Source organism: Mercenaria mercenaria, chromosome 17 (assembly GCF_021730395.1).
Source record: "Mercenaria mercenaria strain notata chromosome 17, MADL_Memer_1, whole genome shotgun sequence".
NCBI lineage: Eukaryota > Metazoa > Mollusca > Bivalvia > Venerida > Veneridae > Mercenaria > Mercenaria mercenaria.
In genome coordinates, this window is record NC_069377.1 from 55750967 (window position 1) to 55778268 (window position 27302).

Here is a 27302-nt window from a genome sequence, read left to right on the forward strand (position 1 = left end):
TTAATGTGTTTCTGACTAGTACATGTATACAATTACCAACTGAAGCATGCCCTTGCCGAGAAGACTTTCTAACTGAATATATTGTTTCTGATTAGAAACTGCTGTTGCCATCTAGAACAGGTTGTTACTGTGTAGTTTTGTAGACTATAAAAATGGCAGCTAACTAAAAAATAGTATACTTGCTGACTTGGACGATTGTTTTTGTGATTAGAAAATACAGTATTAAACCAGCAAGAATATTAGATCTTTTCTGTTCATGAATGTGCAAAGTTTTGGCATGTTCAAGTTGGTAACAGCATATTCTAGACTGAATCAGCATTATTCAGGCAGCTACTTAGCAAAAATATGTTACAGTTAGTAACAGCCAGCATTTCCTAGGCAGAAACAATATTGCACAACCGCCAAGTCTGCTTACCAGTGGTACGTTCCAGTTAGTAAGCTAGCATTTCCTAGGCAGAAACAACATTGTACAACCGCCAAGACTACTTGCCAATGGTATGTTCCAGTTAGTACCAGCTAGCATTTCCTAGGCAGAAACAGCATTGTACAACCGCCAAGTCTACTTACCAATGGTATGTTCCAGTTAGTAACTGCTACCATTTCTTAGTCAGAAAAAGCATTGTACAGCCGCCAAGTCTAATTAGCAATGATATGTTCCAGTTAGTAACAGCTAGCATTTCCTAGGCAGAAACAAATTGTACAACCGCCAAGACTACTTGCCAATGGTATGTTCCAGTTGATAACAGCTAGCATTTCCTAGGCAGAAACAGCATTGTACAACCGCCAAGACTGCTTGCCAATGGTATGTTCCAGTTAGTAAAAGACAACCGCCAAGACTACTTGCCAATGGTATGTTCCAGTTAGTAACAGCTAGCATTTCCTAGGCAGAAACAGCATTGTACAACTGCCAAGTCTACTTACCAATGGTATGTTCCAGTTAGTAACAGCTAGCATTTCCTAGGCAGAAACAACATTGTACAATCGCCAAGTCTACTTGCCAGTGGTATGTTCCAGTTAGTAACAGCTAGCATTTCCTAGGCAGAAACAGCATCGTACAACCGCCAAGTCTACTTGCCAGTGGTATGTTCCACTTAGTAACAGCTAGCATTTCCTAGGCAGAAACAACATCGTACAACCGCCAAGACTACTTGCCAATGGTATGTTCCAGTTAGTAACAGCTAGCATTTCCTAGGCAGAAACAACATCGTACAACCGCCAAGACTACTTGCCAATGGTATGTTCCAGTTAGTAACAGCTAGCATTTCCTAGGCAGAAACAACATCGTACAACCGCCAAGACTACTTGCCAATGGTATGTTCCAGTTAGTAACAGCTAGCATTTCCTAGGCAGAAACAACATCGTACAACCGCCAAGACTACTTGCCAATGGTATGTTCCAGTTAGTAACAGCTAGCATTTCCTAGGCAGAAACAACATCGTACAACCGCCAAGTCTACTTGCCAATGGTATGTTCCAGTTAGTAACAGCTAGCATTTCCTAGGCAGAAACAGCATTGTACAACCGCCAAGTCTACTTAGCAATGGTATGTTCCAGTTAGTAACTGCTACCATTTCTAGGCAGAAACAGCATTGTACAACCGCCAAGTCTACTTACCAATGTATGGTTCCAGTTAGTAACAGCTAGCATTTCCTAGGCAGAAACAGCATTGTACAACCGCCAAGTCTACTTACAATGGTATGTTCCAGTTAGTAACAGCTAGCATTTCTAGGCAGAAACAACATTGTACAAGCCCAAGTCTACTTGACAATGTAGGTTCCAGTTAGTAACAGCTAGCATTTCCTAGGCAGAAACACATTGTACAACCGCCAAGTCTACTTACCAATGGTATGTTCCAGTTAGTAACAGCTAGCATTTCCTAGGCAGAAACAACATTGTACAACCGCCAAGTCTACTTACCAATGGTATGTTCCAGTTAGCTAGCATTTCCTAGGCAGAAACAACATTGTACAACCGCCAAGTCTACTTACCAATGGTATGTTCCAGTTAGTAACAGCTGGCATTTCCTAGGCAGAAACAACATTGTACAACCGCCAAGTCTACTTACCAATGGTATGTTCCAGTTAGCTAGCATTTCCTAGGCAGAAACAACATTGTACAACCGCCAAGTCTACTTGACCAATGGTATGTTCCAGTTAGTAACAGCTGGCATTTCCTAGGCAGAAACAACATTGTACAACCGCCAAGTCTACTTACCAATGGTATGTTCCAGTTAGTAACAGCTAGCATTTCCTAGGCAGAAACAACATTGTACAACCGCCAAGTCTACTTACCAATGGTATGTTCCAGTTAGTAACAGCTAGCATTTCCTAGGCAGAAACAGCATTGTACAACCGCCAAGTCTACTTGCCAGAGGTTTGTTCCAGTTAGTAACAGCTAGCATTTCCTAGGCAGAAACAGCATTGTACAACCGCCAAGTCTACTTGCCAGAGGTTTGTTCCAGTTAGTAACAGCTAGCATTTCCTAGGCAGAAACAACATTGTACAACCGCCAAGTCTACTTCCAATGGTATGTTCCAGTTAGTAACAGCTAGCATTTCCTAGGCAAGAACAGCATTGTACAACCGCCAAGTCTACTTGCCAATGGTTTTGTTCCAGTTAGTAACAGCTAGCATTTCCTAGGCAGAAAACAGCATTGTACAACCGCCAAGTCTACTTACCAATGGTATGTTCCAGTTAGTAACAGCTAGCATTTCCTAGGCAGAAACAGCATTGTACAACCGCCAAGTCTACTTACCAATGGTATGTTCCAGTTAGTAACTGCTACCATTTCTTAGGCAGAAACAGCATTGTACAGCCGCCAAGTCTACTTAGCCAATGGTATGTTCCAGTTAGTAACAGCTAGCATTTCCTAGGCAGAAAAAGCATTGTACAACCGCCAAGACTATTGCCAATGGTATGTTCCAGTTAGTAACAGCTAGCATTTCCTAGGCAGAAACAGCATTGTACAACCGCCAAGACTACTTGCCAATGGTATGTTCCAGTTAGTAACAGCTAGCATTTCCTAGGCAGAAACAGCATTGTACAACCGCCAAGACTACTTGCCAATGGTATGTTCCAGTTAGTAACAGCTAGCATTTCCTAGGCAGAAACAACATTGTACAACCGCCAAGTCTACTTGCCAATGGTATGTTCCAGTTAGTAACAGCTAGCATTTCCTAGGCAGAAACAGCATTGTACAACCGCCAAGACTACTTGCCAATGGTATGTTCCAGTTAGTAACAGCTAGCATTTCCTAGGCAGAAACAGCATTCTACAGCCGCCAAGTCTACTTAGCCCAATGTATGTTCCAGTTAGTAACAGCTGGCATTTCCTAGGCAGAAACAGCATTGTACAACCGCCAAGTCTACTTACCAATGGTATGTTCCAGTTAGTAACAGCTAGCATTTCCTAGGCAGAAACAGCATTGTACAACCGCCAAGTCTACTTACCAATGGTATGTTCCATTTAGTAACAGCTAGCATTTCCTGGGCAGAAACAGCATTGTACAACCGCCAAGTCTACTTAGCCAATGTATGTTCCAGTTAGTAACAGCTAGCATTTCCTAGGCAGAAACAGCATTGTACAACCAGCGAGTCTACTTAGCAACGGTATGTTCCAGCTAGTAACAGCTAGCAATTCCTAGGCAGAAACAGCATTGTACAGCCCTTAAGTCTACTTACCAATGGTATGTTCCAGTTAGTAACAGCTGCATTTCCTAGGCAGAAACAACATTGTACAACCGCCAAGTCTACTTACCAATGGTATGTTCCAGTTAGTAACAGCTAAGATTTCCTAGGCAGAAACAGCATTGTACAGACGCAAGTTACTTGCAATGGTTTCAGTTAGTAACAGTTAGCATTTCCTAGGCAGAAACAGCATTGTACACGCTAATGCTACTTGCCAATGGTATTTATAGTATGTATCATAGCATTCCTAGGCAAGAACAAGCATTGAATTACAACTCATCAAGTCTAACATTACAAATACAATTGATATGTATCAGAGCAGTTCAGTAGCCTTCTAGCCTGATAGTTGCAGAATACATACATTTACAACGCGCACAAGTCTACTTAGCAATCGTATTAATCAGTTAGTAACAGCTAGCATTTCCTAGCAGAAACAGCATTACAGCAGCAAGTCTACTTAGCAACGGATATGTTCCAGTTAGTAACAGCTAGCATTTCCTAGGCAGAAACAGCATGTACACGCAAGCTACTTGCAAGGTAGTTCCACTTAGTAACAGCTAGATTTCCTAGTCAGAAACAACATCGTACACCAGCAAGTCTAACTTGCAAGTGGTATGCTTCCATCTTAGTAACAGCTAGCATTTCCTAGTCAGAAAACAGCATGTGCAGTCAGAAGTCTACTTGCAAGGTATGTTCCAGTTAGTAACAGCTAGCATTTCCTAGTCAGAAACACACTGTACAGCCAGCAAGTCTTCTTAGCAACGATATGTTCCAGTTAGTAACAGCTAGCATTTCCTAGGCAGTCGGCCAGCCTAAATAGCAACAGGTTCCAGTTTGTAACAGTTTGAAACAGCATTGTGCAGTCAGTAAGTCTACTTGGCAACGGTATGTTCCAGTTAGTAACAGCTAGCATTTCCTAGTCAGAAACAACTATGTACAAGCCAGCAAGACTTCTTAGCAACGGTATGTTCCAGTTAGTAACACTAGCTTTCTAGGCAGAAAATAGCACGTTCAAGCAAGTCTACTTAGCAATGGTATGTTCCAGTTATAACACTATAGCATTTCCTAGGCAGAAACAGCATTGTACAACCGCCAAGTCTCTTGCAATCGTATGTTCCAGTATAACTGCTTACATTTCTTAGTCAAGAAAGCATTTGTACAGCCACTAAGTCTAATTTAGCAAGGATATGGTTCCAGTTTGTAACACATGGCATTTTCTAGTCAGAAATAGCATTGTCAACGCCAAGTTACTTACCAATGATATGGTCCAGTTAGTAACAGCTAGCATTTCCTATTCGGAAACAACACTGTACAGACAGCAAGCATTTCATAGTACAGCCAGCAAGTCTATTTGGCAACAGTAAGTTCCAGATAGTAACTGCTAGCATTTCCTGGTCAGTCACAGCATTGTGCAGCCAGCAAGTCGAGAGAGTGAATGCATTTTCTAGTAAGAAACAACAGTCTTCGTAGCGGTGTTATGTTCAAGAGGGTAACGGCATTTTCTGGGACTGGTATGAGTCAAATGGTAGCAACGATGTGTTACAGCTCGTAACGGCATTTCCTGGTCTGAAACGGCATATTTCAGTCAACATGTCAACTTGGCAGTGGTATATATACAAGTTGGTAACGGTACTTCTAGATAATAATCAGTATTATCCAGTCAGCAGCAGAATATTCCAGTTGTTAACGTCAACACTTAACCAGAAACAGTCTTTTCAGTCTACATATTAGTAACCATTTGTTCCACATCTTAGCAACCACTTGTTCCAATCGGTAACGGCATTTCTTAGCCATTAAACAGCATTTTAAGTATATGTCAATAGGAAGTAGCTTTTACTGTTAAATGCACTATTTATTGTACAGAAGCAGTTTCTTGAATGTTCTAAAACTGAAACATGTGTTCTAAACAGCCTGGAAAAATAACAGAGCATCCTTGAAATTAAACGAGGTTTGGCTTAATCAGTGCACTACTTAACTGAACACTTAGACTAGTTTTCAAGCACATGTACACGTTTGTTACATGAAAATAAGTGTCAAAAATTTGAAAATCTCTCAATGCTTATAGGATAAGTAACGAACCTTTTTGGGTTTTTTAAAAAATCTCTAGCAGAATATATGGAACGTGAAAGGGGCACATATATATTCTTTCAGTCACAACCATTTGTTCGGTGCAATTCTATGTAATTTATGTAACCACCTCTGTTTACTTTGGCGAGGGAATGCTGTTTTTGTGAAATTTTGAATGTACGTTTAAACGGCTCATGTTTGCATTTGTATCATAGCGTAAGTATGATCGACATCATCAAACAACAACCGTTTCCTTGTAGTCAGTGAATTGCCATTGCGTGTATATAAAAGAAAACAGCCAAACAACGTTTCCAACGCAGGTGGCGGTGGATACAGTTACAACACAATTCGGTTTACTCCACCTTCCACCGTCAGACTTTTTATATGAACCTCTTTATTATTTATTTCCTGAAAATAAGTATTTTTTTATTCAGTTTTTATTCGATTGTTTACATCTACGGAGATACTCCCAAGAATCAATCTCTGATCATAACTGGGAGGTCGGGGCAGTTGTTAAAAGCATGTTGCTATGTTACATGATACATGATATTCATGTTGTTAAAAGATTGAGAGCAGTAATATATACAGCTTGTTAAAAAAAAATAATAAAATAAATAAAAACAGGATGATGACATTAGTACATATACGAATCAAGGTCAGATGTGAAGCACTAAAGGTTCACACTGTCCTTGGTGTTATAAGGTAAGGCGTTCCAGTATATGATTGTGCGGGGAAAGAAGGAGTTCATATGATACTAGTATTGTGTTCTTGAATATGGAATGATAAAGTTTAAATTTCTAGATGTTGTCAGGTGGTTATGATCTATAGAGACGAGGTTGTGTGATATTTTATACAACATAATTAAAGATGCATGTATTCTTCTTTGTTCTGTTTGCCATTTGAGAGTTTCAAGCATTGATGTTACGCTGCTTTGGTATGACTAATCATTCATAAAATATCTGGCTGTAGCTCTTTGTACCTTTTCTATTTCATATGTTAAGTTTTTCTGCCATGGATGCCAAATGGTGCTACAGTATTCTAGTTGTGGGCGAACGTAATGTTTTGTAGGCAGTTTCTTTGATATTACGGTTATTACATTGTACATTTCTTTTTATAAATCTAAGGGTGTTACTAGCTTTTGAAGATGTAAATTCAATATGTTTTTTCCAACTAAAATCATCACTAATAGTAATCCCAAGATATTTAGCATTTTCTGTGGTTTTTAGTTCTTGATTATGCAATTTATATGGAAAGATGATATTTTTTATTGTTTTTTAGAGATTCTTATGATTTCGCATTTATCATGCAGGATTAAATTCCATAGACCATTTACGTTCCCATTCCTCTAATTTTGTCAAATCGTCTTGAAGTTTATAGGAGTCTACTAATGACAGAGTCGATAGTGAGGTATATGATGGTGTCATCAGAAAATAAGCGTATTCTACTTTTAACAGAGTCGGGAAGGTCATTGATGAAACAGAGGAAGAGACAAGGACCCAACACTGAACCTTGGGGAACCCCTGAAAGAAATGGTAAAGAATCAATAGAGTGTGAGCCTTCAACTACTACAAATTGAGAACGATTACTAAGGAAAGACTGAAACCAGGATAAAGACGTTTTGTTGACACCAAGTTTCATAAGTTTATAGAGGAGAAGTTGATGATCGACTTTATCGAAAGCTTTTGAGAAATCCATTACAATAAGATCTGTTTGTTTTCCAGATTGGAGATTGTCAAATATTTCCTGTGTGAAGGATAAAAGTTGAGTCTCACAGCTATGTTTAGAACGGAAGCCATGTTGGAAAGGTGTGAGAAGACTGTTATTGTCGAGATGACGCATGATGTTTGAGACCATGATATGCTCCATTAGTTTGGAAGATATGCAAGTCAAAGAAATTGGACGATAGTTGCTGGCTTTATATTTAGGACCCTCTTTGTATACAGGTGCACCAATAGCAGTTTTCCAGTCCTCTGGAACTATACCAGTTCTCAATGAGTTCTGGAAGACTTTAGTGAGAAAAGGAGCTGTTTCGAGAGAAAGTTCTTTAAGTAATCTTGGCGACAGCTGATCCGGACCAGACGCCTTGTTTGGATTTAGATCCTCGAGCATTTTCAAAACACCTTTAAAATGGACTGATAGTACAATATTTACAGCAGTTCTGATAAATGTATCTAACCGCAGCTATATAGCTTCTAACAGCAGAGTTTTTTCACTAAGGGAAGGGACCTAGGTCTGTTATTTTGTTGGGAGATGGCTCGATATAATTATAATCTGTAAAGAGGAATAAAGTTTAAATACTGTAGAGATAGGCCCTAAAATTTTCAATGATAGAAACGCATTAAATAAAGTCTAGAAATTGATTTCCAAGTCCTTGAAATAGCCAAAATTTATTTCACAAATGTGAAATTTATGATAGTTTTGTTAATATCAATTACAGAAGTTTAAATATTTAATTTAAAGTTGTGATCCGCAAAGAATGACAACTCTTGCCTTGGGCTAGTACTTATAAGCAGATATATCTATTAGTTTACTTCCCCTGCAATTACATAAATGAGTGGAAAATGAAAATGGTTTAAGACACAATATGATACTTTTTTGCACAACAAAAACTTTTGGGATTTATTCATATGTATTTGATTTACCCTTCCAAACCTGGTTCCTATGATTTTGTCAACTTACTTATGGTGAAAAAATAACTTTTAACAAGCCGATAATAAAATGAAATACCAGTAAGTATTTTATAGTGCAGATAATACAGTTTTGCTTGTATCAAAATGTCACAATAGAATCACTTTTGTAATACAGAACACCTGGTAGGATTAGTAAGGTGCAATTATATTGATCTCTATTTCCTATGCCTAAATACTGATGTGAAGTCAATTTTAGGGGAAATCTGCATGAATTGAAATAATTTTTCTCGGGGGAAGGGACCAATCAACGGCATCTAGCCATCTACTATAAAAGAGAAACAGCGCTTTATATTTCTGACACGGACTCAAAACATTATTGTCCGAACTTCGTCCAAAAAGGAAAGTTATGAGAATTCGTAATAAATAACAACTGTCTAATTTTAATGTTCGGCCACCTGTCCTTTATCAAGAATGAAATACTTTTTACAGTTATGTTACATCCATTCCGTATTTTCAGAAAGCCACGTTGAACAATCAAAATGGTAGGAAATGATGAGAAAAACGGCATTTAAAAATGAAGTGAAGACTAACAAGAGCGCTGTCCGTAAGACAGGTAATGCTCAACTATTCGAGTTGTTGTCCCAGAAGCAGGAATATTACCCTAAAGTTTCAAGCCAGTATCAACACAATGATTCGTTTTGGACATAGTAACTTGCATTTAAAACTTTAACCAGGATTTTCTAAGTCCAAAGGGGGACATAATTTGCCCAAAATACATGTCAGAGAAAAAACGGGTTTTAATGATTTGATGCTATCACCTAGTTTTATAACCCAAAAGACCCATGTGACGTTTCAATTCAATATCTGCATTAGTTTTTGAGATAGTAACTTGCATGTAAAACTTTAACCAGGATTTTCTTAGTCGAAAAAGGGGACATAATTTGGCCAAAATGCATGTCAGAGTAAAAACGGGTTTTAATGTTTCCATATAAACGATTTAGGTCGTTATTGTCAAGTCATCAAAGCGTATTCAAACCTTAATAAACATTAAAAGGGTCAAGATCACTCCAAACATATGAACATGTGCAATAGAATACGAAAATAAAACTGTATAGCACTATATATACATGTTAGAACATTGTATAAAATTTGACGAAATTTCTGATGAATTAGCAGAAGACGAGAAAGGCTTTTTAAACGTAAGAAGTGTCAAGCGCCAGCTCAAAACTTTCATAATCGTGCCGCAGTTTCGACTTTCCTAAACCCCAAACCTCGAAAGTCGAAATCACGAACCTACGATGATGAAAGTTGAAACCACGTTGGTGAAAGTCGAAAGCACGATAAAGAAAACACGAAACCACGATGGTGAAAACACTTAATGATATTGTGTGATTTCGACTTTCACCATCGTAGTTTCGAGTTTTCACCATCGTTATCTTGACTCTCACCATCGTGTTTTCGACTTTTACCATCGTAGTTTCGGGATTTTGACTTTCGAGATATGGGGTTCAGAAATTAAAATGTCGATAGTCCGAACGGAACACCGTACAAAACCTTTTAAAGTCAAAGTTAAACTTATTACATTTTGTTTTACATTAAGTTTCGTACATCAAATAAGTGCCTTTTTTTCAAAAATAGTTATTATAATGCTTCTATATTGATTGAATATCTACAGTGTCCCGCAGGTTAGGGCCATCGCCGCATATTCTGAGTTCGAAAAGTCGAAATAACGAAACTACGATTGTAAAAAATCGAAACCATGATGATGAAAACACAAAACTACGATGTTGAAAAGTCGAAACAACGAAACTGCGATGGTGAAAAGTTGAAATTTATAAAATGTACTTCCAGCATAGTGATTTCGTTGTTTCGAGTTTTCAACATCGTTGTTTCGATCTCAAAATATGCAGCGATGGCCCTTACGGAACAACGTAAATTATTTGTCAAATGGAGGTCAAAAAATTTATTAAAAAGAAAATTAAGAAGTTACCTTAAATAAATAATCCATGTTTTTTATGTTAGTAGTTCGTGGTAAGTCTGTAAGAATGAGCTAGGCCTAACTGTGAAAACGTGCATGCTCTGTTTTATTCTGTATCAACAACAGATATACTAAGTATATTGTAGATTTATGCAATGTTTAGAGGTTGTAGCTACATATATTATGTAGATCTAGTACGTTTACAGTGAATACAATATGAAATGTGAGATAAGAATGACCCTTATATTAGGAATTAGACAACGGGGTGGTATCCACTTAAATACGTTGCGTAGCGACTCACTCGGAACTGCGTTAGTTTACGTTATTTAGGAATATACCCTAATAATATTATGAAAATATGGTTGCTTTGTCTAAGGAAGTAGCTCTTTGAAAATACTCCTTTCCCCGTCATACTGTACTGGAGTGTTTGGACAAACGGCATAACACCATGCAGGTTAAACTGGACACATTTCTATTCCATTTCATTCATTTCGGTAAAATGGTAGAAATGCCGTTCAATCATACTAGCCATTTATATCCAGTCAGTTTCTTTCTGAGTAAATTTCACCGTGGAAAAAGGTTGGAACCACCTGCTCTTAGAAAGCTGTGACCAGTTAGTCTGGATTATACACGCCGGGAACCAGGGTAGTGGCCAGTGTGATGTTCAAACCGAGCCTGCAACATTTTCATTTATGTTGTGGTTTTCCACTTATTTATTTGATTACCCGTGGCGACTATAAATAAACTTCCACGTTTCTTGTGAAAGATACCCAACCTCTACTTGTACTCTAATAATTCAGGCGAAAAGTGTGTACATTTCAAAGCTGAATTGCTAAAATTTTTTGTCAGAAATGGCTTGAAATGCACTGTTTTGCCTTGTAGAATTTCCACGTTTCTCGTGAAAGATCCCCAACCTCTACCTGTACTCCAGTAATTCAGGCGAAAAGGTATGTACATTTCAACCTGAACTGCTCAGATTCTTTTTGTCAAATATGGCTTAAAATGCACCATTTTGTCTCGCATAATTTCAAAATTCTCGGGGAGGACCCTGAACCCCCATCTCTACTTATACTGTAATATGCAGGCGAGTGGTGTGTACATTTCAACATGAATTGTTGATTTTGTCAGAAATGGCTTAAACACACCAATTTGTCTTGTATAATTTCAAAATTTTCTCGGGGAGAAATTTCTCTCCACTTCTACTTGTACTCCAATCATGCAGGTTAGTAGTGTGTGCAATTCAACATAAATAACTCAGATCTTTGTCAGAAATGGCGTAACATGCACCATTTTGTCTTGTGTATTTTCAATTTTTCACTGCATGGTAAGATCCGAACCCCTACCTTTACTTCCCAGCAGGCACACAACGTTGAATCAATGTTGAATCAACGTTGCAACTTGGTCGTGACGTTGATCAACCTTATTTCAACCTTTCCGGCAGCAACCACAGGAGATGCTCTGCTGCTGTTTGGTCGATACCTGACGTTGAATATTGGTCATGTTTCAACCTTCTTGCATGGTTAAGATAAAAAGAGGTGCTTATCAATATTGGCAATTTGCCTAACTCGTACACTCAGACTGCCGGTATAACATTGAAATACATGTTATTTTTTGTTGCGCCTGTATATGTGACGTGATACATTTTTTTACATATCCTAATTAAGTTTGTGATTTTAGTTATTTTTACAGTTGTCAATAAAATTCACAATTACAGGCATATATTTCGACTTAATTACGGTAGTTACTCTATAACAGTTTCTTCGATTTTCAAAAAATAAGTCTCAGATATTATCGAATTTCTGAGTTCAAAATAACCGTTGACACGTAAATAAAAGGTAAATTCAAACTAAAACACAATTCAAACTTGAGAAGGTACGCGAAATAGTCTGAATAAAATGACAAACACCGAAAATGATTGCAGACAATTTCTCTTTTCTATCAGTCATTATACTTATTGGTTAAAATCAATTCGTGGTCTTTGGAGCATGCATCTACCATAAGCTATCTATAAACGGGATTAGTGTGTAACCTTTTAACCTGATGTCCTGATCGTTTTACACAATTCTCTCACAATTCTGTCGGTATTGCTGTACATCTTTGATGTTATAGTTGTAACAGTTGGTGAGAAGGAAAATGAAATACTGTTCGTGCTTCCTTATGCAAGTAAGTACACTACATATTATACTGAGATGCATTTCTGAATATAACACACAGTTATTGTTTCTGTGTATAATGGCTATGGAAGAGTAAACCTGACTAGAAAATTAAACTATAAATGCCATTTCAAATAATGAAAATTTCATAAGACTTAAATTTGAGTTGTAATGATTTATCAATAATTACCCAGATTACTTTATACTTTCAGATAAATGCTGCACACGATTATGATCTCAAATGAGAATGACTGGACATAAATTTGGACTTAATGCTGTTTATTTTTGTTTAAATCATGAAAATATGAAGTGAATAAGTCCTCAACCATTTATCAACGTTATTTCAACGTCTAACCAATCCAAACGTAGTAGTTATACCCTAGTCCTTGACTAACTATCAAGTCTATAGATATTAACCGTTGACAATACAGGATCTAACAATCAGCAATAATTTTTCAACCTAAATAAAATAATACTTGGTTGACTTCAGCTTGAACTCAATGGTAAATCAACGTTGAAACAATGTTGAATCAGTGTTATTTCAACGTTGAATAATGGTTGAAGCTTCAGCGTTGTTTCAACTTTCAAAATCAAGTATAAATTCAACCGAAATTCAACGTTGAAGTTCAACGTTGATTCAACCTTGCTGGGTTATACTCCAGTTATTCAGGCGAGTAGTGTGTATTTCAACCTGAATTGCTTAGATATTTTTTTTCAGAAATTACTGCACCGTTTTGCCTTGTACAATTTCAAAATTTCTCCGGGAATACTTCGAACCCCCGCAACTACTTAAATTTATCCGATTATGCAGGCAAGAAGAGTGTACATTTCAACCTTATTTACTCAGATTTTTGTCAGAAATGGCTTAAAATGCACCTTGTATTATCCAATTAACCAGGCTAGTAGGATGTACTTTTCAACCTGATTTGTTCAAAATTTGCTACCTGTAAATGGCCTTAAAATGCACAAAGTTTCTCAGGGAGGACCCTTTAACCAACACCTTGACATTTTCCACAATTCAATATGCTTTAAGTACAATGAAGAAAAAATGTTCAAAATTAATGTTGACTTGTAAAATCTCAGTTTGTACAAAGCCCATGCAAGCAACACTCCCCCGAAATTCTGCCTCGGTGTTTTAGGTCTTGTAACGGCACTGAATAGTTCTGTATTTTTTCATTATCTTATTTATGTTTTCTGTTTGCAGGTTTGTGATTTTCTCATATATATTCGTCGTAATAACATTATTAAATCATGCCATTCTAAAATACCTTTCATAATTGGTCTCATTTTAGCTCATTACTTTTTTGATCGCGCGATCAAGATGACGTCCTAATATTTTGACATGTGAGTTACATTTTACAAGTTAGACAGTTTGGTGTCTAATAAAATGAACTATACTTATACTTACAGTGAGTTTTATCAACGCTAGGATTTTTATTTATCTCTCGTAAATATTATATATGTATTCATTCATAAACAAATCTTGTATTTAAGATGAATTTTGAAGCCAAAATGTTAATAGTTTAATATATTGTGTGGAAATTTCTAATGTCTGCACAGTACATCTGACAATGCCTAAAATACTAGTACTGCTGTAGACGAAAAGGCACAAAAAAGTAGGTTTAATGTTAAAATCCAGTTCATCATTTGAAAAAGCGTCCCGGAGTCCGACATTTTACTTTTATTTGTGTAATTCACGGATACTCAATTAAATTGTCAGAATTCATATCCATGTAGGCTATCTATCTCTATCGTCCAATTTCTCTCGAAGCCCTTGCGAGGACATAGGCAGTTGGCGGGACGTTAAGCCTAACAAAAAATTGTTTGTTTCCGCTTTCCAAAAAAAAATTAGGGTAGGTATAGGTCTGAGTGGGACTTTTCGGAAAGTGTCAAAAAATGAAAACAGATAAGGGGGTTATGCCTTACGAGCATCAGTAAGTTCATTTCTAACAACACTGGCCATATTTAAAGCATAAAAAGTGCAGTTTTGCAACTTTTTGAACAAATTCTCCAAGGCCATGAAAACATTTAGGGTCCTGCGGGGCCAAAAATTTAGGGTAGGTCGGGATACCGGAAACAAATATTTTTTTAGGCCTTAAAAGAATAGTAAATGAGAGAATAATATATGATATGTATATTTATATGCAAAAGTAACAAGAAGAAATTATAGCTTGTTAAAAGCAAAAACAGTATGGCAGTTAGATTTAGGTTAAATATGGTAAATATGGCTGACAGCCTTACTGAATTTTTCAATTGTTGGTAAGAACAGGATATCAGGTGGGAGGCTGTTACAATGATAAACAATGATAAACAGTCTGTGGAAAAAAAAACAACAGAGAATTAGTAGTAATCTGTTGAGGCTAACTCAGCAGACGGGCATGTCGGGATCGAGGCTCTCCCTAATGGGGTGAGATGACCTTCTATGGGGATGGCTACTAGTTCATATGTTATTTTATACATATCATGGAAAGCCTACAGTTAATACGATGAAGATCCAGTCGGTGCCAGTTTAGTGACTGTAACATCTGTGTGGCACTGCATGGATGTGCGCCTGAAGCCAGACCCAGTGACCCATCGGGTAGATCTTCTTTGGACAAATGTATGTGATGTCGTTGGGCTCTTGTTGTCACAATTCTGTAAGTTAGGGGCGTCTCAAAACTGCCGAATTCATTATTTGTTATTTTCTCCAGGCCAACTTGTCTTTCTAACACCACAATTTAGAGCGAAACTAAATTGTTCGATAATTTTTGAGTACGAAAAAGGATTTTCATGTTTGGAGCTTCCGGCAAATTTTGTCCCAAATTTTCAGTAAGTTTTTGTATTTTTTCGTTAATTTAACCTTTGTTAGAGAAGTCAGATATGGCTGCATGACGAAAACAAACTCATCGGCTGATATTAATCTGATTCTTACGTGAAATTATATTATATTATATTCATATTGTTGCTGAAAAATGCTGACCGTTCAGGAATTATGAAACAACACTGTTGTTTTCAACATTGTTTTCATCGTGAGAAGTTATTCGTAGTCGTGATGACAACAAAGAGTAATTAAAGATATTAAAGAATCGTATTTTATCAATTTCATGATAATTTTTGTTGACTTAAATGAAAAGTAAATGAGTGACATTAGTTTTCGCAATGACATAATATCGTCGCACCACGTAATTTTACGCACACCTATTTCGACGCCATTTTTGTTTTGACCTCGTTCTCGATTAACTTGGGGTTTCCGATGACGTAGTTACTCGGTGTAATGACAGAAAACATCATGGTTAATTTTACCGATAAAAAGGTTGGAAAGTTCAGGAATTTGAAGATATTTATCAACTTACATTTACCCCATACATGATTTTTAATGTTTCTACTAATGCAAATTTTCATCCATTTTAAAAACGTCCCTGTGGAAGCTTAGATTAAAAAAGTTACGGGAAATTTTGTTGTACGTCTGCAGCCGACTTTGGTGCTATCAAGGTCACATCACTGCCACGTGACATATGTAATCGCACATTTTATGCACTGTTTTGGAAGGTGTACGCATTATATATCAATGCGATCATTACTACACACTTCGTTTTTTTTCTCTTTTCAACTAGGCTGCGAACACTGGGTTCATCTAAAGTTTTGTATAAAACAAAATGTGCCAAATTCCTCTGTAAACACTGCAGTCCAGAAAAATGAAAGAAAAAAATCAGACAGTGTGTATTAAAAAGCAAAGTGATTATTTATGTTCTTAGCCCCTTATGTTGATGAATGTTTAAATGTTTTCCCATTTATTACTATCATTTGGCCTTTAATATTGATTATCTACTTGCATCTGCTTTTATGTCAAGTTTTATTGCAGCATCCATGACAGTTATGGTGTAGCGCATTACTTACAGTGATTGCACAAATATTTAAGCCAATCAAAAGCTTCGTAACAAGTATCATGTAAGATGCGTCGAAATAGGTGTGTTAGAAAAAGTATGGCCGATCACACTAGTTGTTGTTTACCATTTGATTTCTGGCAGTCAGTTGTTTAGAATAAGATGTTATTGGTATGATTCAATGCATAAAAGGTTAGTGTACATGCAATATCTAATAGAATGAAGTATGTTACTGAATGAAAAAGCGCGGCCATGCTGCTTGTTATGTGCGTCGAAACTGGTGAGTCTGGGATATTATGACAATGTAAATGAACTGTCTAAAATTTCAGAGAGCCTAATGGCATAATAAAATTTTGTTCATTGGTGTAAATACCGCTTTAAAGTAAAGTGACTCAAGTGATCACCATCACAGGGTGTTCGGTTGACCCGAGGTCCCGGGTTTTGACCCGCGAAAATCGAGCAAAACTCGTATTTGACCCGCACAGAATATGCTCCGTGTGTCGGCTTGACTCGCGGAAATTTACCTTGATGCGTCTCGAGTTCAAAAGTTCTGCCCCTTGTCAATCAAAATCCCAGTGAATTTCAATATTGTTCGCCAGCACAAGTGGAAGTATGGCAGTAGGCGGAGCGTCGTATGTTAATTAGCTACAGACAGATGTCAATCACGCGCCGACTGACACGGGGTCATCTCATGGTGCGTATTTAGTACAATAATGCCATGTCATTATCAAAGGTTAATTGATAAACAATGCAGCCTTAGATTATCATGTTTGTACCACTTGCTAATTATTTTGTGTGCTTAAGATTACATCAGCTGTAAGGTCTATAGCAAAATTATTATCATTGCCGAGGCATTTGTTTGGGCCAAAACAAATTAAATATTTAATTAAAAGCAGAAATTATAAGTGGTATGGTGAAAAAATGAAATTTAAAACGGGTGCTTTATCAAGAATTTTAAATTTGTACTTTCGTTTTCCATATTTGTCACTCGTTTTCGGGACTGCCATTTATGGACATTTTTATCATTTCTTACAAGATTTTTCTAGTACAATGTAAATAAATAGCCAATAAAAAGTCTGTATTTAAGAAAAATATGATCACTGTTGCAAAAGCAACCCGATCACTGTTGCAAAAGCAGCTCTTATTTTGAAGAATTTGCCGAGAATAAAGTCATGCAAAGGCACCAAACCCCACCCACTTTAGGCAATGTGCAAAATAAGATAACTAAGATGTATTGCTTAAGAAAATCTGTAATGACTAATGTACTTGTTTTAGATAAAGTATGTGGGAGTTTCATTAATAACAGTATATCTTGACCCCTGAAAAGCTGATCTTGACTCTTGAAAATCTTATTTTGACCCTTGAAAATTTAGGCTGAAGAGTCAATGACTCTTGAGTTTCAGAACCTACCGAACGCCCTGCCCATCATACTAGTTTAATCACCAATTCAATAACAAGGTATCTTGACAAATTGACAGTCCAATAATTTGTGTACAAAATAAGCTTTGTGTTCAGTGATTTTTTTTGGTGCTGAATATTGGCAGTTTCCCCTAGCCAAAAAAACTCATTTTTCCAAAAAAAATTTTTTCCCAATAATTCATATTTCCCCCTCTAATTGGGTTTTATTTCAATCGAAAAAGATTCGCAAAATCTGTTTTGCATAATTGACAGACGGTATTTTGCACTATATGTCGCTGTTGCATGTGCGCGTTGGTAACCTCACTATATTTAGGGTTATCAATAAAACTTGTTCACCCGCCATACAATTTTTCAAACGCACATGCCATTTCATCGATATATATATGTAGATGTTTTATGAGTGAAATGTGCATAGCGGTACAATCGTTTAGACGACACTGACGTTTGTTTTCATCGGGTGTGGTTTCTTCAGGAATTAGTCTCCTAATACAAAATACTACGTAAAATGATTGAGTCTTTGACAAAAAAGAAATCTGCATCACTTCCGAAGAAAAATACTTTTTTGAAAGCCATTGGAAATGCATCGAAGGTCAATCTATATCAAAATTTATCGTTCACTGAAACTGTTAATCAAAACAATAATCCCACCCCTATCCTTAATAGTGTCACTGACAGTGTCAGACCGTCACCAGAGCTGTGCTGTTCTCAATCTGAGAGTGTCATTCCGTTTCCAGAGCCTTGCAGTTCTCAACTTGAAAGTGTCAGTCCGTTGCCAGACCCTTTCAGTTCTCAGTCAAAGTGTGTGCCATGTGATGTAGCAGTCAACAAGTTCGTCTGTCTTAAGAGTCCTGTCAGGATGTGTAATAGCCACATGAAATTTAATTTAAAAAATCCTAGTTGTCATGATTAGTTATTAGCTCACCTGTCACAGTGACAAGGTGCGCTTTTGTGATAGTCCGTCGTCCGTCCACAATTTCTTGTGAACAGGATAGAGACCACATTTTGCAATCAATTTTAATCAAACTTGCACACAACTTGTATTGGCATAATATCTTGTTCCTTTCGAAAACTGCCCAGACCCGTCATGGGTTTCAAAGTTATGGCCCCTTAAAGGGCCAAAATTTGCTATTTTGGCTTTTGCTGCCATATAGAGACTTCATTTACTGGTTTGATTTGATACAAATTTGCAAAATATCTTTAATCACAATAGATCTTGGATTCCATGATGAATTTGTCAGATCCAATCATAGCTTCCGGAGTTAGGGTCCCTGATTGACCCCTGAAAGAGCCAAAATTTGTTAATTTTTACCTTGTGAACATGATAGAAGTGACATTTTACATTCGATTTTAACCACACTTACACACAACTTAAGTCACAATAAGATCTTGGTTCCTTTCGAAAACCTGCTAGATTCCATCACAGGATCTAGAGGATCTAATTTTGTATTTTGGCCTTTCAGCCTATAGAGGTTTCATTTATGCTTTGATTTGATACAATCTTGCACAGAATGTTTATCTTGACGATTTTTTGGCCAAGTTGATCCTCTGTAGTTACACTGTTGTTCTATTAGGTGTTACAAACATTTAACAAGTTTTATTTAGAAGATGCATTACTTGAATTTTATTAAACAAAATGTCAATTTAATAATATCAGTACCTTTGAAATAAATATAGCTGTGTAATTGTTGCATACTTACAACATTGTGACATAAACATACTACTCAGTACTGGCATTAATGTTTAAAAATTTCACAATGCTCAGTTGACTGGTATTGACCATTTTGATGGTAAAGACCATGACAGTTCTAACCATTTAAAACTGCTGGTAGGACTCTTAAGAAATGTATGTTTGTTAAATTGTATGCTAGAATGTATTTGTATTTGAAAATTGAAGTTTTTAGAATTCTTCAGAGGCTAAACAAGACTGTTTTCAATGGCCTTCAGTTATTGCATTCATTCATAGCTCGAGATGGCCTTTTTCCCCCTTCTGTGACTGGGGCCCACAATTGTAAATGTATTTTTTTCTCTCACTAAATGACAGGAAAAAATTAACAAATTCAGTCAAGGAGATTTCCGCAAAGATCAGGCTGTTTTTGATGTTTCATTAATTTTACATTTAGCACTGATGTGAAACCTTTGTATTTTATTTGGATCAAATTTACAAAGTATAGTTCTGCCCTGGTAATGGGATTTATCCCTTTATCATTCAAGTGCACAAAAATCAGCAGCATACTGACTTTAAAAATTGTTAAAAAGGCTTTCAAACAAGTTTACATGCTGGAAAAGTCTTTGTTATATGAGCAGTTAATAAGACTTTGATGGCTCGGCAGTTGAAATGTTTTAGACTGTACATTTGATCAAATGAAGCAGGCCTCCTAGTGAAACCTTTAAAATCTTTAAAAAACTTTTAATTTCAGAGCAAACCTTTAAAACCTTTAAATTTTCTGAAAAAACCTTTAAAACGGCCAAATAGCCTGTAATTTTCACTCAAAACCTATATTTTTGTTCAGACTGCTTGCCGTGCCAGTTTAAAGCATGTAATGGTTATACTACTGTATTTCTTCCCCCTTTTAAGTGTTGTTATTAGGATACTGCTTGTGTATCTTTCATCTTGAGTTTTTCAGAATGCTGTTGTGTTCACCAGACCACATACGTGTAGATGTTTTTAGTAAATACCTATATATATTATGTGTTTTCAAGGAGAATTCCGACAAAAAAAGCCTTTATTTACTCTTTATTTTTTAATATTTTACACTAAAAGGCCTTTATTTCCATAGATTGGAGCCTTTATAAAAACCTTTATTTTTGTTCAGGCCTGCTAGGAGGCCTGAATGAAGGAGTCACTGAAATATGTAAAAAAACAGTATCATTCAGTTTCTCTTTCTTGTTTTCAGTTTGATCAGTCAGTGAATAATGTCGGACAGTGAGTTTTCTGATGCAGAGAGTGGAGGGGCTGGATCTGGTGCAGACAGTGAGGTAAGATAGAAGCTCTCCTCAGCCTTCAGCCACTTCACGGATGTGGAAAAGAGCTCACCCACCATGTTTCCATGATGACATAAAACTGTTTTAATATTCATTAAAATTACACAGATTTATTGTGATTGAAAACATTCCATTGATATTTTAGATGTCAAAAAGCTATTGCTTTCGATGCTTTAAGTGTGACAGTGACATCATAGATTTCAGGATTGCCTTACACATAGCACTGAGGCATTTTCTAAATTTTTAAAACTACATAGATCTATATGTCCTCTTTAGTAATAGATTTAAAAATATCTGTCAGCATTCAAAAGAAAGTAGATAAATTCAACTTTTAATTTGTTGATTGTTTTGTTCCATTTAAATATACTGCTTCTGTAACACTGGCAGGGGAGTGTAGGGCAGGAAAGCATAATTGGTCATTCCTTATTAGGTCATATAGTGCAGGGTATAAATAAGTGAATATTAGCAAGGACATTCAAATTTAATACATTGTGATGTCATTGACAGTACATTCAAATGTAAAAAAAGTAGAGTGAAAGTCTTTACATGCCATGTGTGGGTTGTAATTGTGCCCCCTAAAATATTTTTTTTTGGAGGGGGGTGGCGGTGGCACTTAGTGTTGCCTTTGTCCATCCGTCTGTCCATTAGTCCGTCCAAAATTGTGTCATTCATATCTCAAAAAGTATTTGACCCAGAGTCATCAAACCTCACAGGATTGTTCATCAGCACAGGAAGTTGTGTCCCAGGGGTTTTAATTTGGATCTCAAAGAGCTAGACTAGAGTTATGGTCCTTGACTTAGTAAAAAATACACATAAAAAAGGCCTTAGTTTGTGTTGCATGTATCTCAAAAAGTATTTGACACAGTATCATAAAACATTACAGTAATATTATTCAACATGTGAAATTGTGCACCTTAGGTTTTGTTTGAGATATCACTCAACCAGACCAGAGTTATGGTCCTCGACTCAGTCAAAAATATGCATAAAAAGGCATAAAAGTTGTGTCGCACAAATCTCTAAAAGTATTTGACCTAGGGCAATGTTGGGCGGTTAAAACCGCCCCTGGTTTTAACCAGCGGTTTTAACCGGTTAAAACCGCCCCGGTCAATACTCCCTGAAGTGGTCAATACCAGTCAATACTGGTCGATTGGTCAATACTGGTCAATTAGTCAATACTAACTGTTAAGATATTTTGCAGACTTTATGAACAATTTAAATAATGACTGTTAAAAGCATTTGGGGCTTGATGAAGGTATTTGCATGCATTATATTTAGTTCAAGCAACCAAATTAATACTCTCAAATTAGTCAGAAGTGGTCAATTTTTCAGCACTGGTTGATACTGGTCTTTAGACTGCTTATTTTACTGAACTTCATTTGTAGAAAGTATTTCATAAACTCACAGTAGCAGTTAAGTGTTTGATTCACAAGTGATAAATCTAATTATTTTTACTGGTATTCAATTCGGGAGACAATCAAAATCCCCTTGAGCTGTCATGATCAATAATCCAACAGTATTAATGAGGTGCTTGAACATGGTAACTTTATCTAAAAAAAATTAGTTATGTAATCAAAGTACATAATTATGTATTCAGATGACCAGTATTGACCAATATATGTGTTGATCAGGGATACTGTGTAGGACCAAAATTTGAATTGACCAGTACTGCCATTTCAGTGAGTGTAATTTATAGTAATATTTTTTTTTAATTAATTCAAAATAAAGGCTATACTTTCAGGTTATAAAAGTATTTAATAAACTAGTACTGACCACTGACCAGTCTTAAGTTTATTGTCCAGAACTGAGCCTGACCATGACACATTGCCAAGGACCAAAACTGAATCGACCAGTATTGACCACTAATCCACTGTACTTTTAAAGAAAAAAAATTTAATATTATTCAGGCTGCTTTATAATTTTTACATTACTGTTACAGCTTGATCTAATCTGTGAATGTGCATTATGTAAAAGTGTTGAATAAACCAGTATTGACCACCCAACAGTGACCAAAGTATTGAATCGACCGGTATTGACCAGTATTGACCTGTTTTAACCAGTATTGACGGCCGGCCCGGTCAATACTCATATTGACCGGCTTTTTGCCAACATTGACCTAGGGTCATGAAACATCATAGGAATATCATTCAGCATGTGAAGTTGTGCACCTGGGATTTCTATCAGTCAGACCTGAGTTTGGCCCTTGATTGTCAAAAATAATGCATAAATGGTTACAAGTTTGTGTCGCATGTATCTAAAAAAGTATTTGACTAAAATATTAGGGGATTGTTACATAGCATGTGAAGTTGCGCACCTGGTGTTTTGGTTGGGCATTTACTCGACCAGACTGGAGTTATTGTCCTTGACTTAGTAAAAAATACACATAAAGTGCTTAAAGGTTGGTGTTGCACATGTCTAAAAAATATTTCACCTAGAGTCATGAAACCATGTAGGAATATTAGCCAGCATGTGAATTTGTGCACCTAAGTTTTTTTTATTTCACTTTGCAAGACCAGAGTTATGGCCCTTGACTTAGTAAAAAAATAAAAGTTTGTGCCCACTGTATCTCAAAATGTACTTGACCTAGAGTCATAAAACATTAGAGGATTGTTTTATAGCATGTGAAGTTGTGCACCTGGTGTTTTCTTTGGGATTTTACTGGGCTAGGCCAGGGTTATGGTCTTTCACATAGTGAAAAATACACATAAAGTTCTTAAAAGTTCGTGTGGCAAACATCTTAAAAATATTTCACTGAGAGTCATGAAATAGTGTACAGCAAGAGGAGTGGGGGGGGGGGGCCTGTGTCTTATAGACACACATCTAGTTTTTAGCTCGACTATTCATAGAATAGTAGAGCTTTTGGACTCGCCCATGCTTTGGCGTCCTCGTCCCGATTTGGTTAAGGTTTTGTATGTAAGCTGGTATCTCAGTAACCACTTGTGGGAATGGATTGAAACTTCACACACTTATTCATAGTGATAAACTGACTTGCATTGCACAGGTTCCATAACTCTATTTTGGTTTTTTACAAAATTATGCCCCTTTTTCGCCATAGAAATTTTTGGTTAAGGTTTTGTATGTAAGCTGGTAACTCAGTAACCACTTGTGGGAATGGATTGAAACTTCACACACTTATTCACTGTGATAAACTGACCTACACTGCACAGGTTCCATAACTCTATTTTGCTTTTTAGCTCACCTGTCACAAAGTGACAAGGTGAGCTTTTGTGATCGCGCGGTGTCCGTCGTGCGTCCGTGCGTCCGTAAACTTTTGCTTGTGACCACTCTAGAGGTCACATTTTTCATGGGATCTTTATGAAAGTTGGTCAGAATGTTCATCTTGATGATATCTAGGTCAAGTTCAAACGGGGTCACGTTCCTTCAAAAACTAGGTCAGTAGGCCTAAAAATAGAAAAACCTTGTGACCTCTCTAGAGGCCATATATTTCACAAGATCTTCATGAAAATTGGTCAGAATGTTTACCTTGATGATATCTAGGTCCAGTTCGAAACTGAGTCATGTGCCGTCAAAAACTAGGTCAGTAGGTCTAAAAATAGAAAAACCTTGTGACCTCTCTAGAGGCCATATATTTCACAAGATCTTCATGAAAATTGGTCAGAACGTTCACCTTGATGATATCTAGGTCAATTTCGAAACTGGGTCACGTGCCATCAAAAACTAGGTCAGCAGGTCAAATAATAGAAAAACGTTGTGACCTCTCTAGAGGCCATATTTTTCATGGGATCTGTATAAAAGTTGGTCTGAATGTTTGTCTTGATGATATCTAGGCCAAGTTCGAAACTGGGTCACGTGCCATCAAAAACTAGGCCAGTAGGTCAAATAATAGAAAAGCCTTGTGACCTCTCTAAAGGCCATATTTTTCATGGGATCTGTATGAAAGTTGGTCTGAATGTTCATCTTGATGATATCTAGGTCAAGTTTGAAACTGGGTCACGTGCGGTCAAAAACTAGGTCAGTAGGTCTAAAAGTAGAAAAACCTTGTGACCTCTCTAGAGGCCATATATTTCATGAGATCTTCATGAAAATTGGTCAGAATGTTCACCTTGATGATATCTAGGTCAAGTTCGAAAGTGGGTCACGTGCCTTCAAAAACTAGGTCAGTAGATCAAATAATGAAAAAACATTGTGACCTCTCTAGAGGCCATATTTTTCATGAGATCTTCATGAAAATTAGTGAGAATGTTCACCTTGATGATATCTAGGTACCTTCTTAAACTAGGTCAATAGGTCAAGTAATAGAAAAACCTTGTGACCTCTCTAGAGACCATATTTTTCAATGGATCTTCATGAAAATTGGTCAGAAGTTTTATCTTGATAATATCTAGGTCAAGTTAAAAACTGGGTCACATGAGCTCAAATCTAGGTCACTATGTCAAATGATAGAAAAAACGACGTCATACTTAAAACTGGGTCATATGGGAAGAGGTGAGCGATTCAGGACCATAATGGTCCTCTTGTTTACACTTATTTTGTTATTTGATGTCCTTCCTTTCAATGTTTCTGTATGATATGATTTTGCTTAAGCCAGTGCTTGGTGCATGAGGCGTGTTGCACATTTCATTACTGTAAAATAATCAAAGATTATTTTATTGTTGTAAACCAGCTACACACCTGTCAAGTTGATATATTGTTGGTGCAATTATGTAATTGTTTATTATATCAAACCCACACGTTTTATACGTCAAGTTGTCAGACTGATGTTAGAGAATACTCTATATTGATGTTTTAGATATCTCGGGTGAGAAGGGTCTAGAGAGACCAGGGGAGACCTAGTAATGGGTCTCGTGGATATTAAGTTAGGCTTTAGAAATGACATTTGTTAAGGCTTAAGAAGTTACGAAATAAATTATGAAAGTATGTACGAAATATTCTGTTGTGTAAATAAACATCAAAAACGTTCAGTACTTCGTGTTGTGTTACGTTACATTACCTCATTAATATAAACAGACTTAGTCAAACCTTGGTTGCATTCTGTGCTACCAAAGGATCTTTCTTCAAAGATTTTGATAGAAAAATAGAAATAGCAGAATATTACTTTTCATTGTATTGATAATAATTTGGCCACTAGTTACATATCTAGTAATGCCAGTTTGTATTGGACAGACATCACCATAATATTAAGATGGCTGCCATGTCAAGTTTTTCTTTTTTGTCCAGTTTTTATTTTCTATACCACCGTGTCCAATCGTTACCAGTACTTGGAAAAACCGGATCAGTAACGCATGATCTCGGATCAAATGGAGCGGTTTTGGTGATTTTGGGTAAGAAAATTATATTTTTCTGTTATTTAGAATTTGTTGTCAAGGACAGCATATAGCGCAAGATGTGCTCCGGATATTATGAAATACTCGTTGCTATTCATTTTCCAGCAAATCCACCGGTAAGCACTTTTCTCAATAACTTCGGAAAACCATGCGAAAATAACTGGTAAACAATGCCACAACTCAGAAAAAGCATTATTTCAGTACGTTATTCGGTAAAAACACTAAACTATCACTTCCATGATATCACTGACACAGTCCTGTAACATATTTTATCATAAATGATGAATTATATTTCTTGGAAGACCAATATAAGGCGATTCATGACCGTGCTGGTCAGTAACGCAGGAGACACAGGATCAGCGACTGCAAAATGCAGTAATATAGGAGTTTCTGAGTTTTCTTCTGTGTTCGTTTTCATCAATTTACAAGGGAAACATACCTTAATTCACTTTATTTATCTATCAAAACAGTGATAAGTAGTGGCAACACAAAGAACAACATGGTCAAAAAGATGTTTAATGCTCCACTCTAGTTAGAGTCACGTCACCATATGTTGCTACTAAATTGAAGTATATGAAAATTGAATAGATGAAGTTAGAACAAACAGACGGCTCCAACTTACCTAAGAACATGAAATCAGTACTGATTATTAAGGTGTACAATTATACTGGTTGTAATAAAAAAAGCGTTCCACACTGTGGACATACCATTGGGTTCCCTGTTCCATGAAGGTTTATATCAGCTCGCCAGCACAGTAAAATGATTTATTTCATCTGTTACACTGGCGAATTTTGTCTTTGTGACTTCAGGTTTGATTATGTTGAATTTGTTTGATAGCATATGACTTGTAGCACATGAAGCCATAATAATGAAAGAATAATGCAACAACTTACCCTCTTTCTTTGCTTACATTTAGAACTCCTATAGTTCCGGTAATTGTAGCGCTGCCATGGGGGTATCATTAAGTTAACTCATTTTTCAACTCACCCAACAAAAGAGGAGAAGCTAGTGTTTACAGGCCGTGAATTTGAGAAAATAACTTGCAAAGCAGTGGTATGATAATTTGTATTTTTAGACAAATTGAATTATTTCTGCTAAAGAATTGCTAATCCCGTAAAGTTGTAGCGAAATTCTGTGATTGTCTTCAAGGACACGAAAGCTTTTGCCTTACTTTTAGTCTGAAAAAGGAAAATTTACATACTAGTCTAAAGGAGGTAAAATCACAAGAGTGAGAACCATCTAAG

The 27302-nt window shown here is 36.6% G+C and overlaps 2 protein-coding genes across 2 annotated transcripts in view; both read left to right on the plus strand.

Annotated features, from left to right (window-relative positions):
• The window catches only part of LOC128550089 (F-box only protein 30-like), a 121697-nt gene that overhangs the window by 81362 nt on the left and 13033 nt on the right, over nt 1–27302 (plus strand). The window lies entirely within an intron of this gene.
• The window catches only part of LOC123537632 (transcription elongation factor SPT5-like), a 56535-nt gene continuing 44482 nt past the window's right edge, over nt 15250–27302 (plus strand). Inside the window, exons 1-2 of the mRNA XM_045321471.2 lie at nt 15250–15320; nt 20689–20770. Of these exons, the coding sequence (XP_045177406.2) occupies nt 20708–20770 (63 nt within the window). The 5' untranslated portion in view covers nt 15250–15320; nt 20689–20707. The remainder of the gene's footprint in view (nt 15321–20688; nt 20771–27302) is intronic.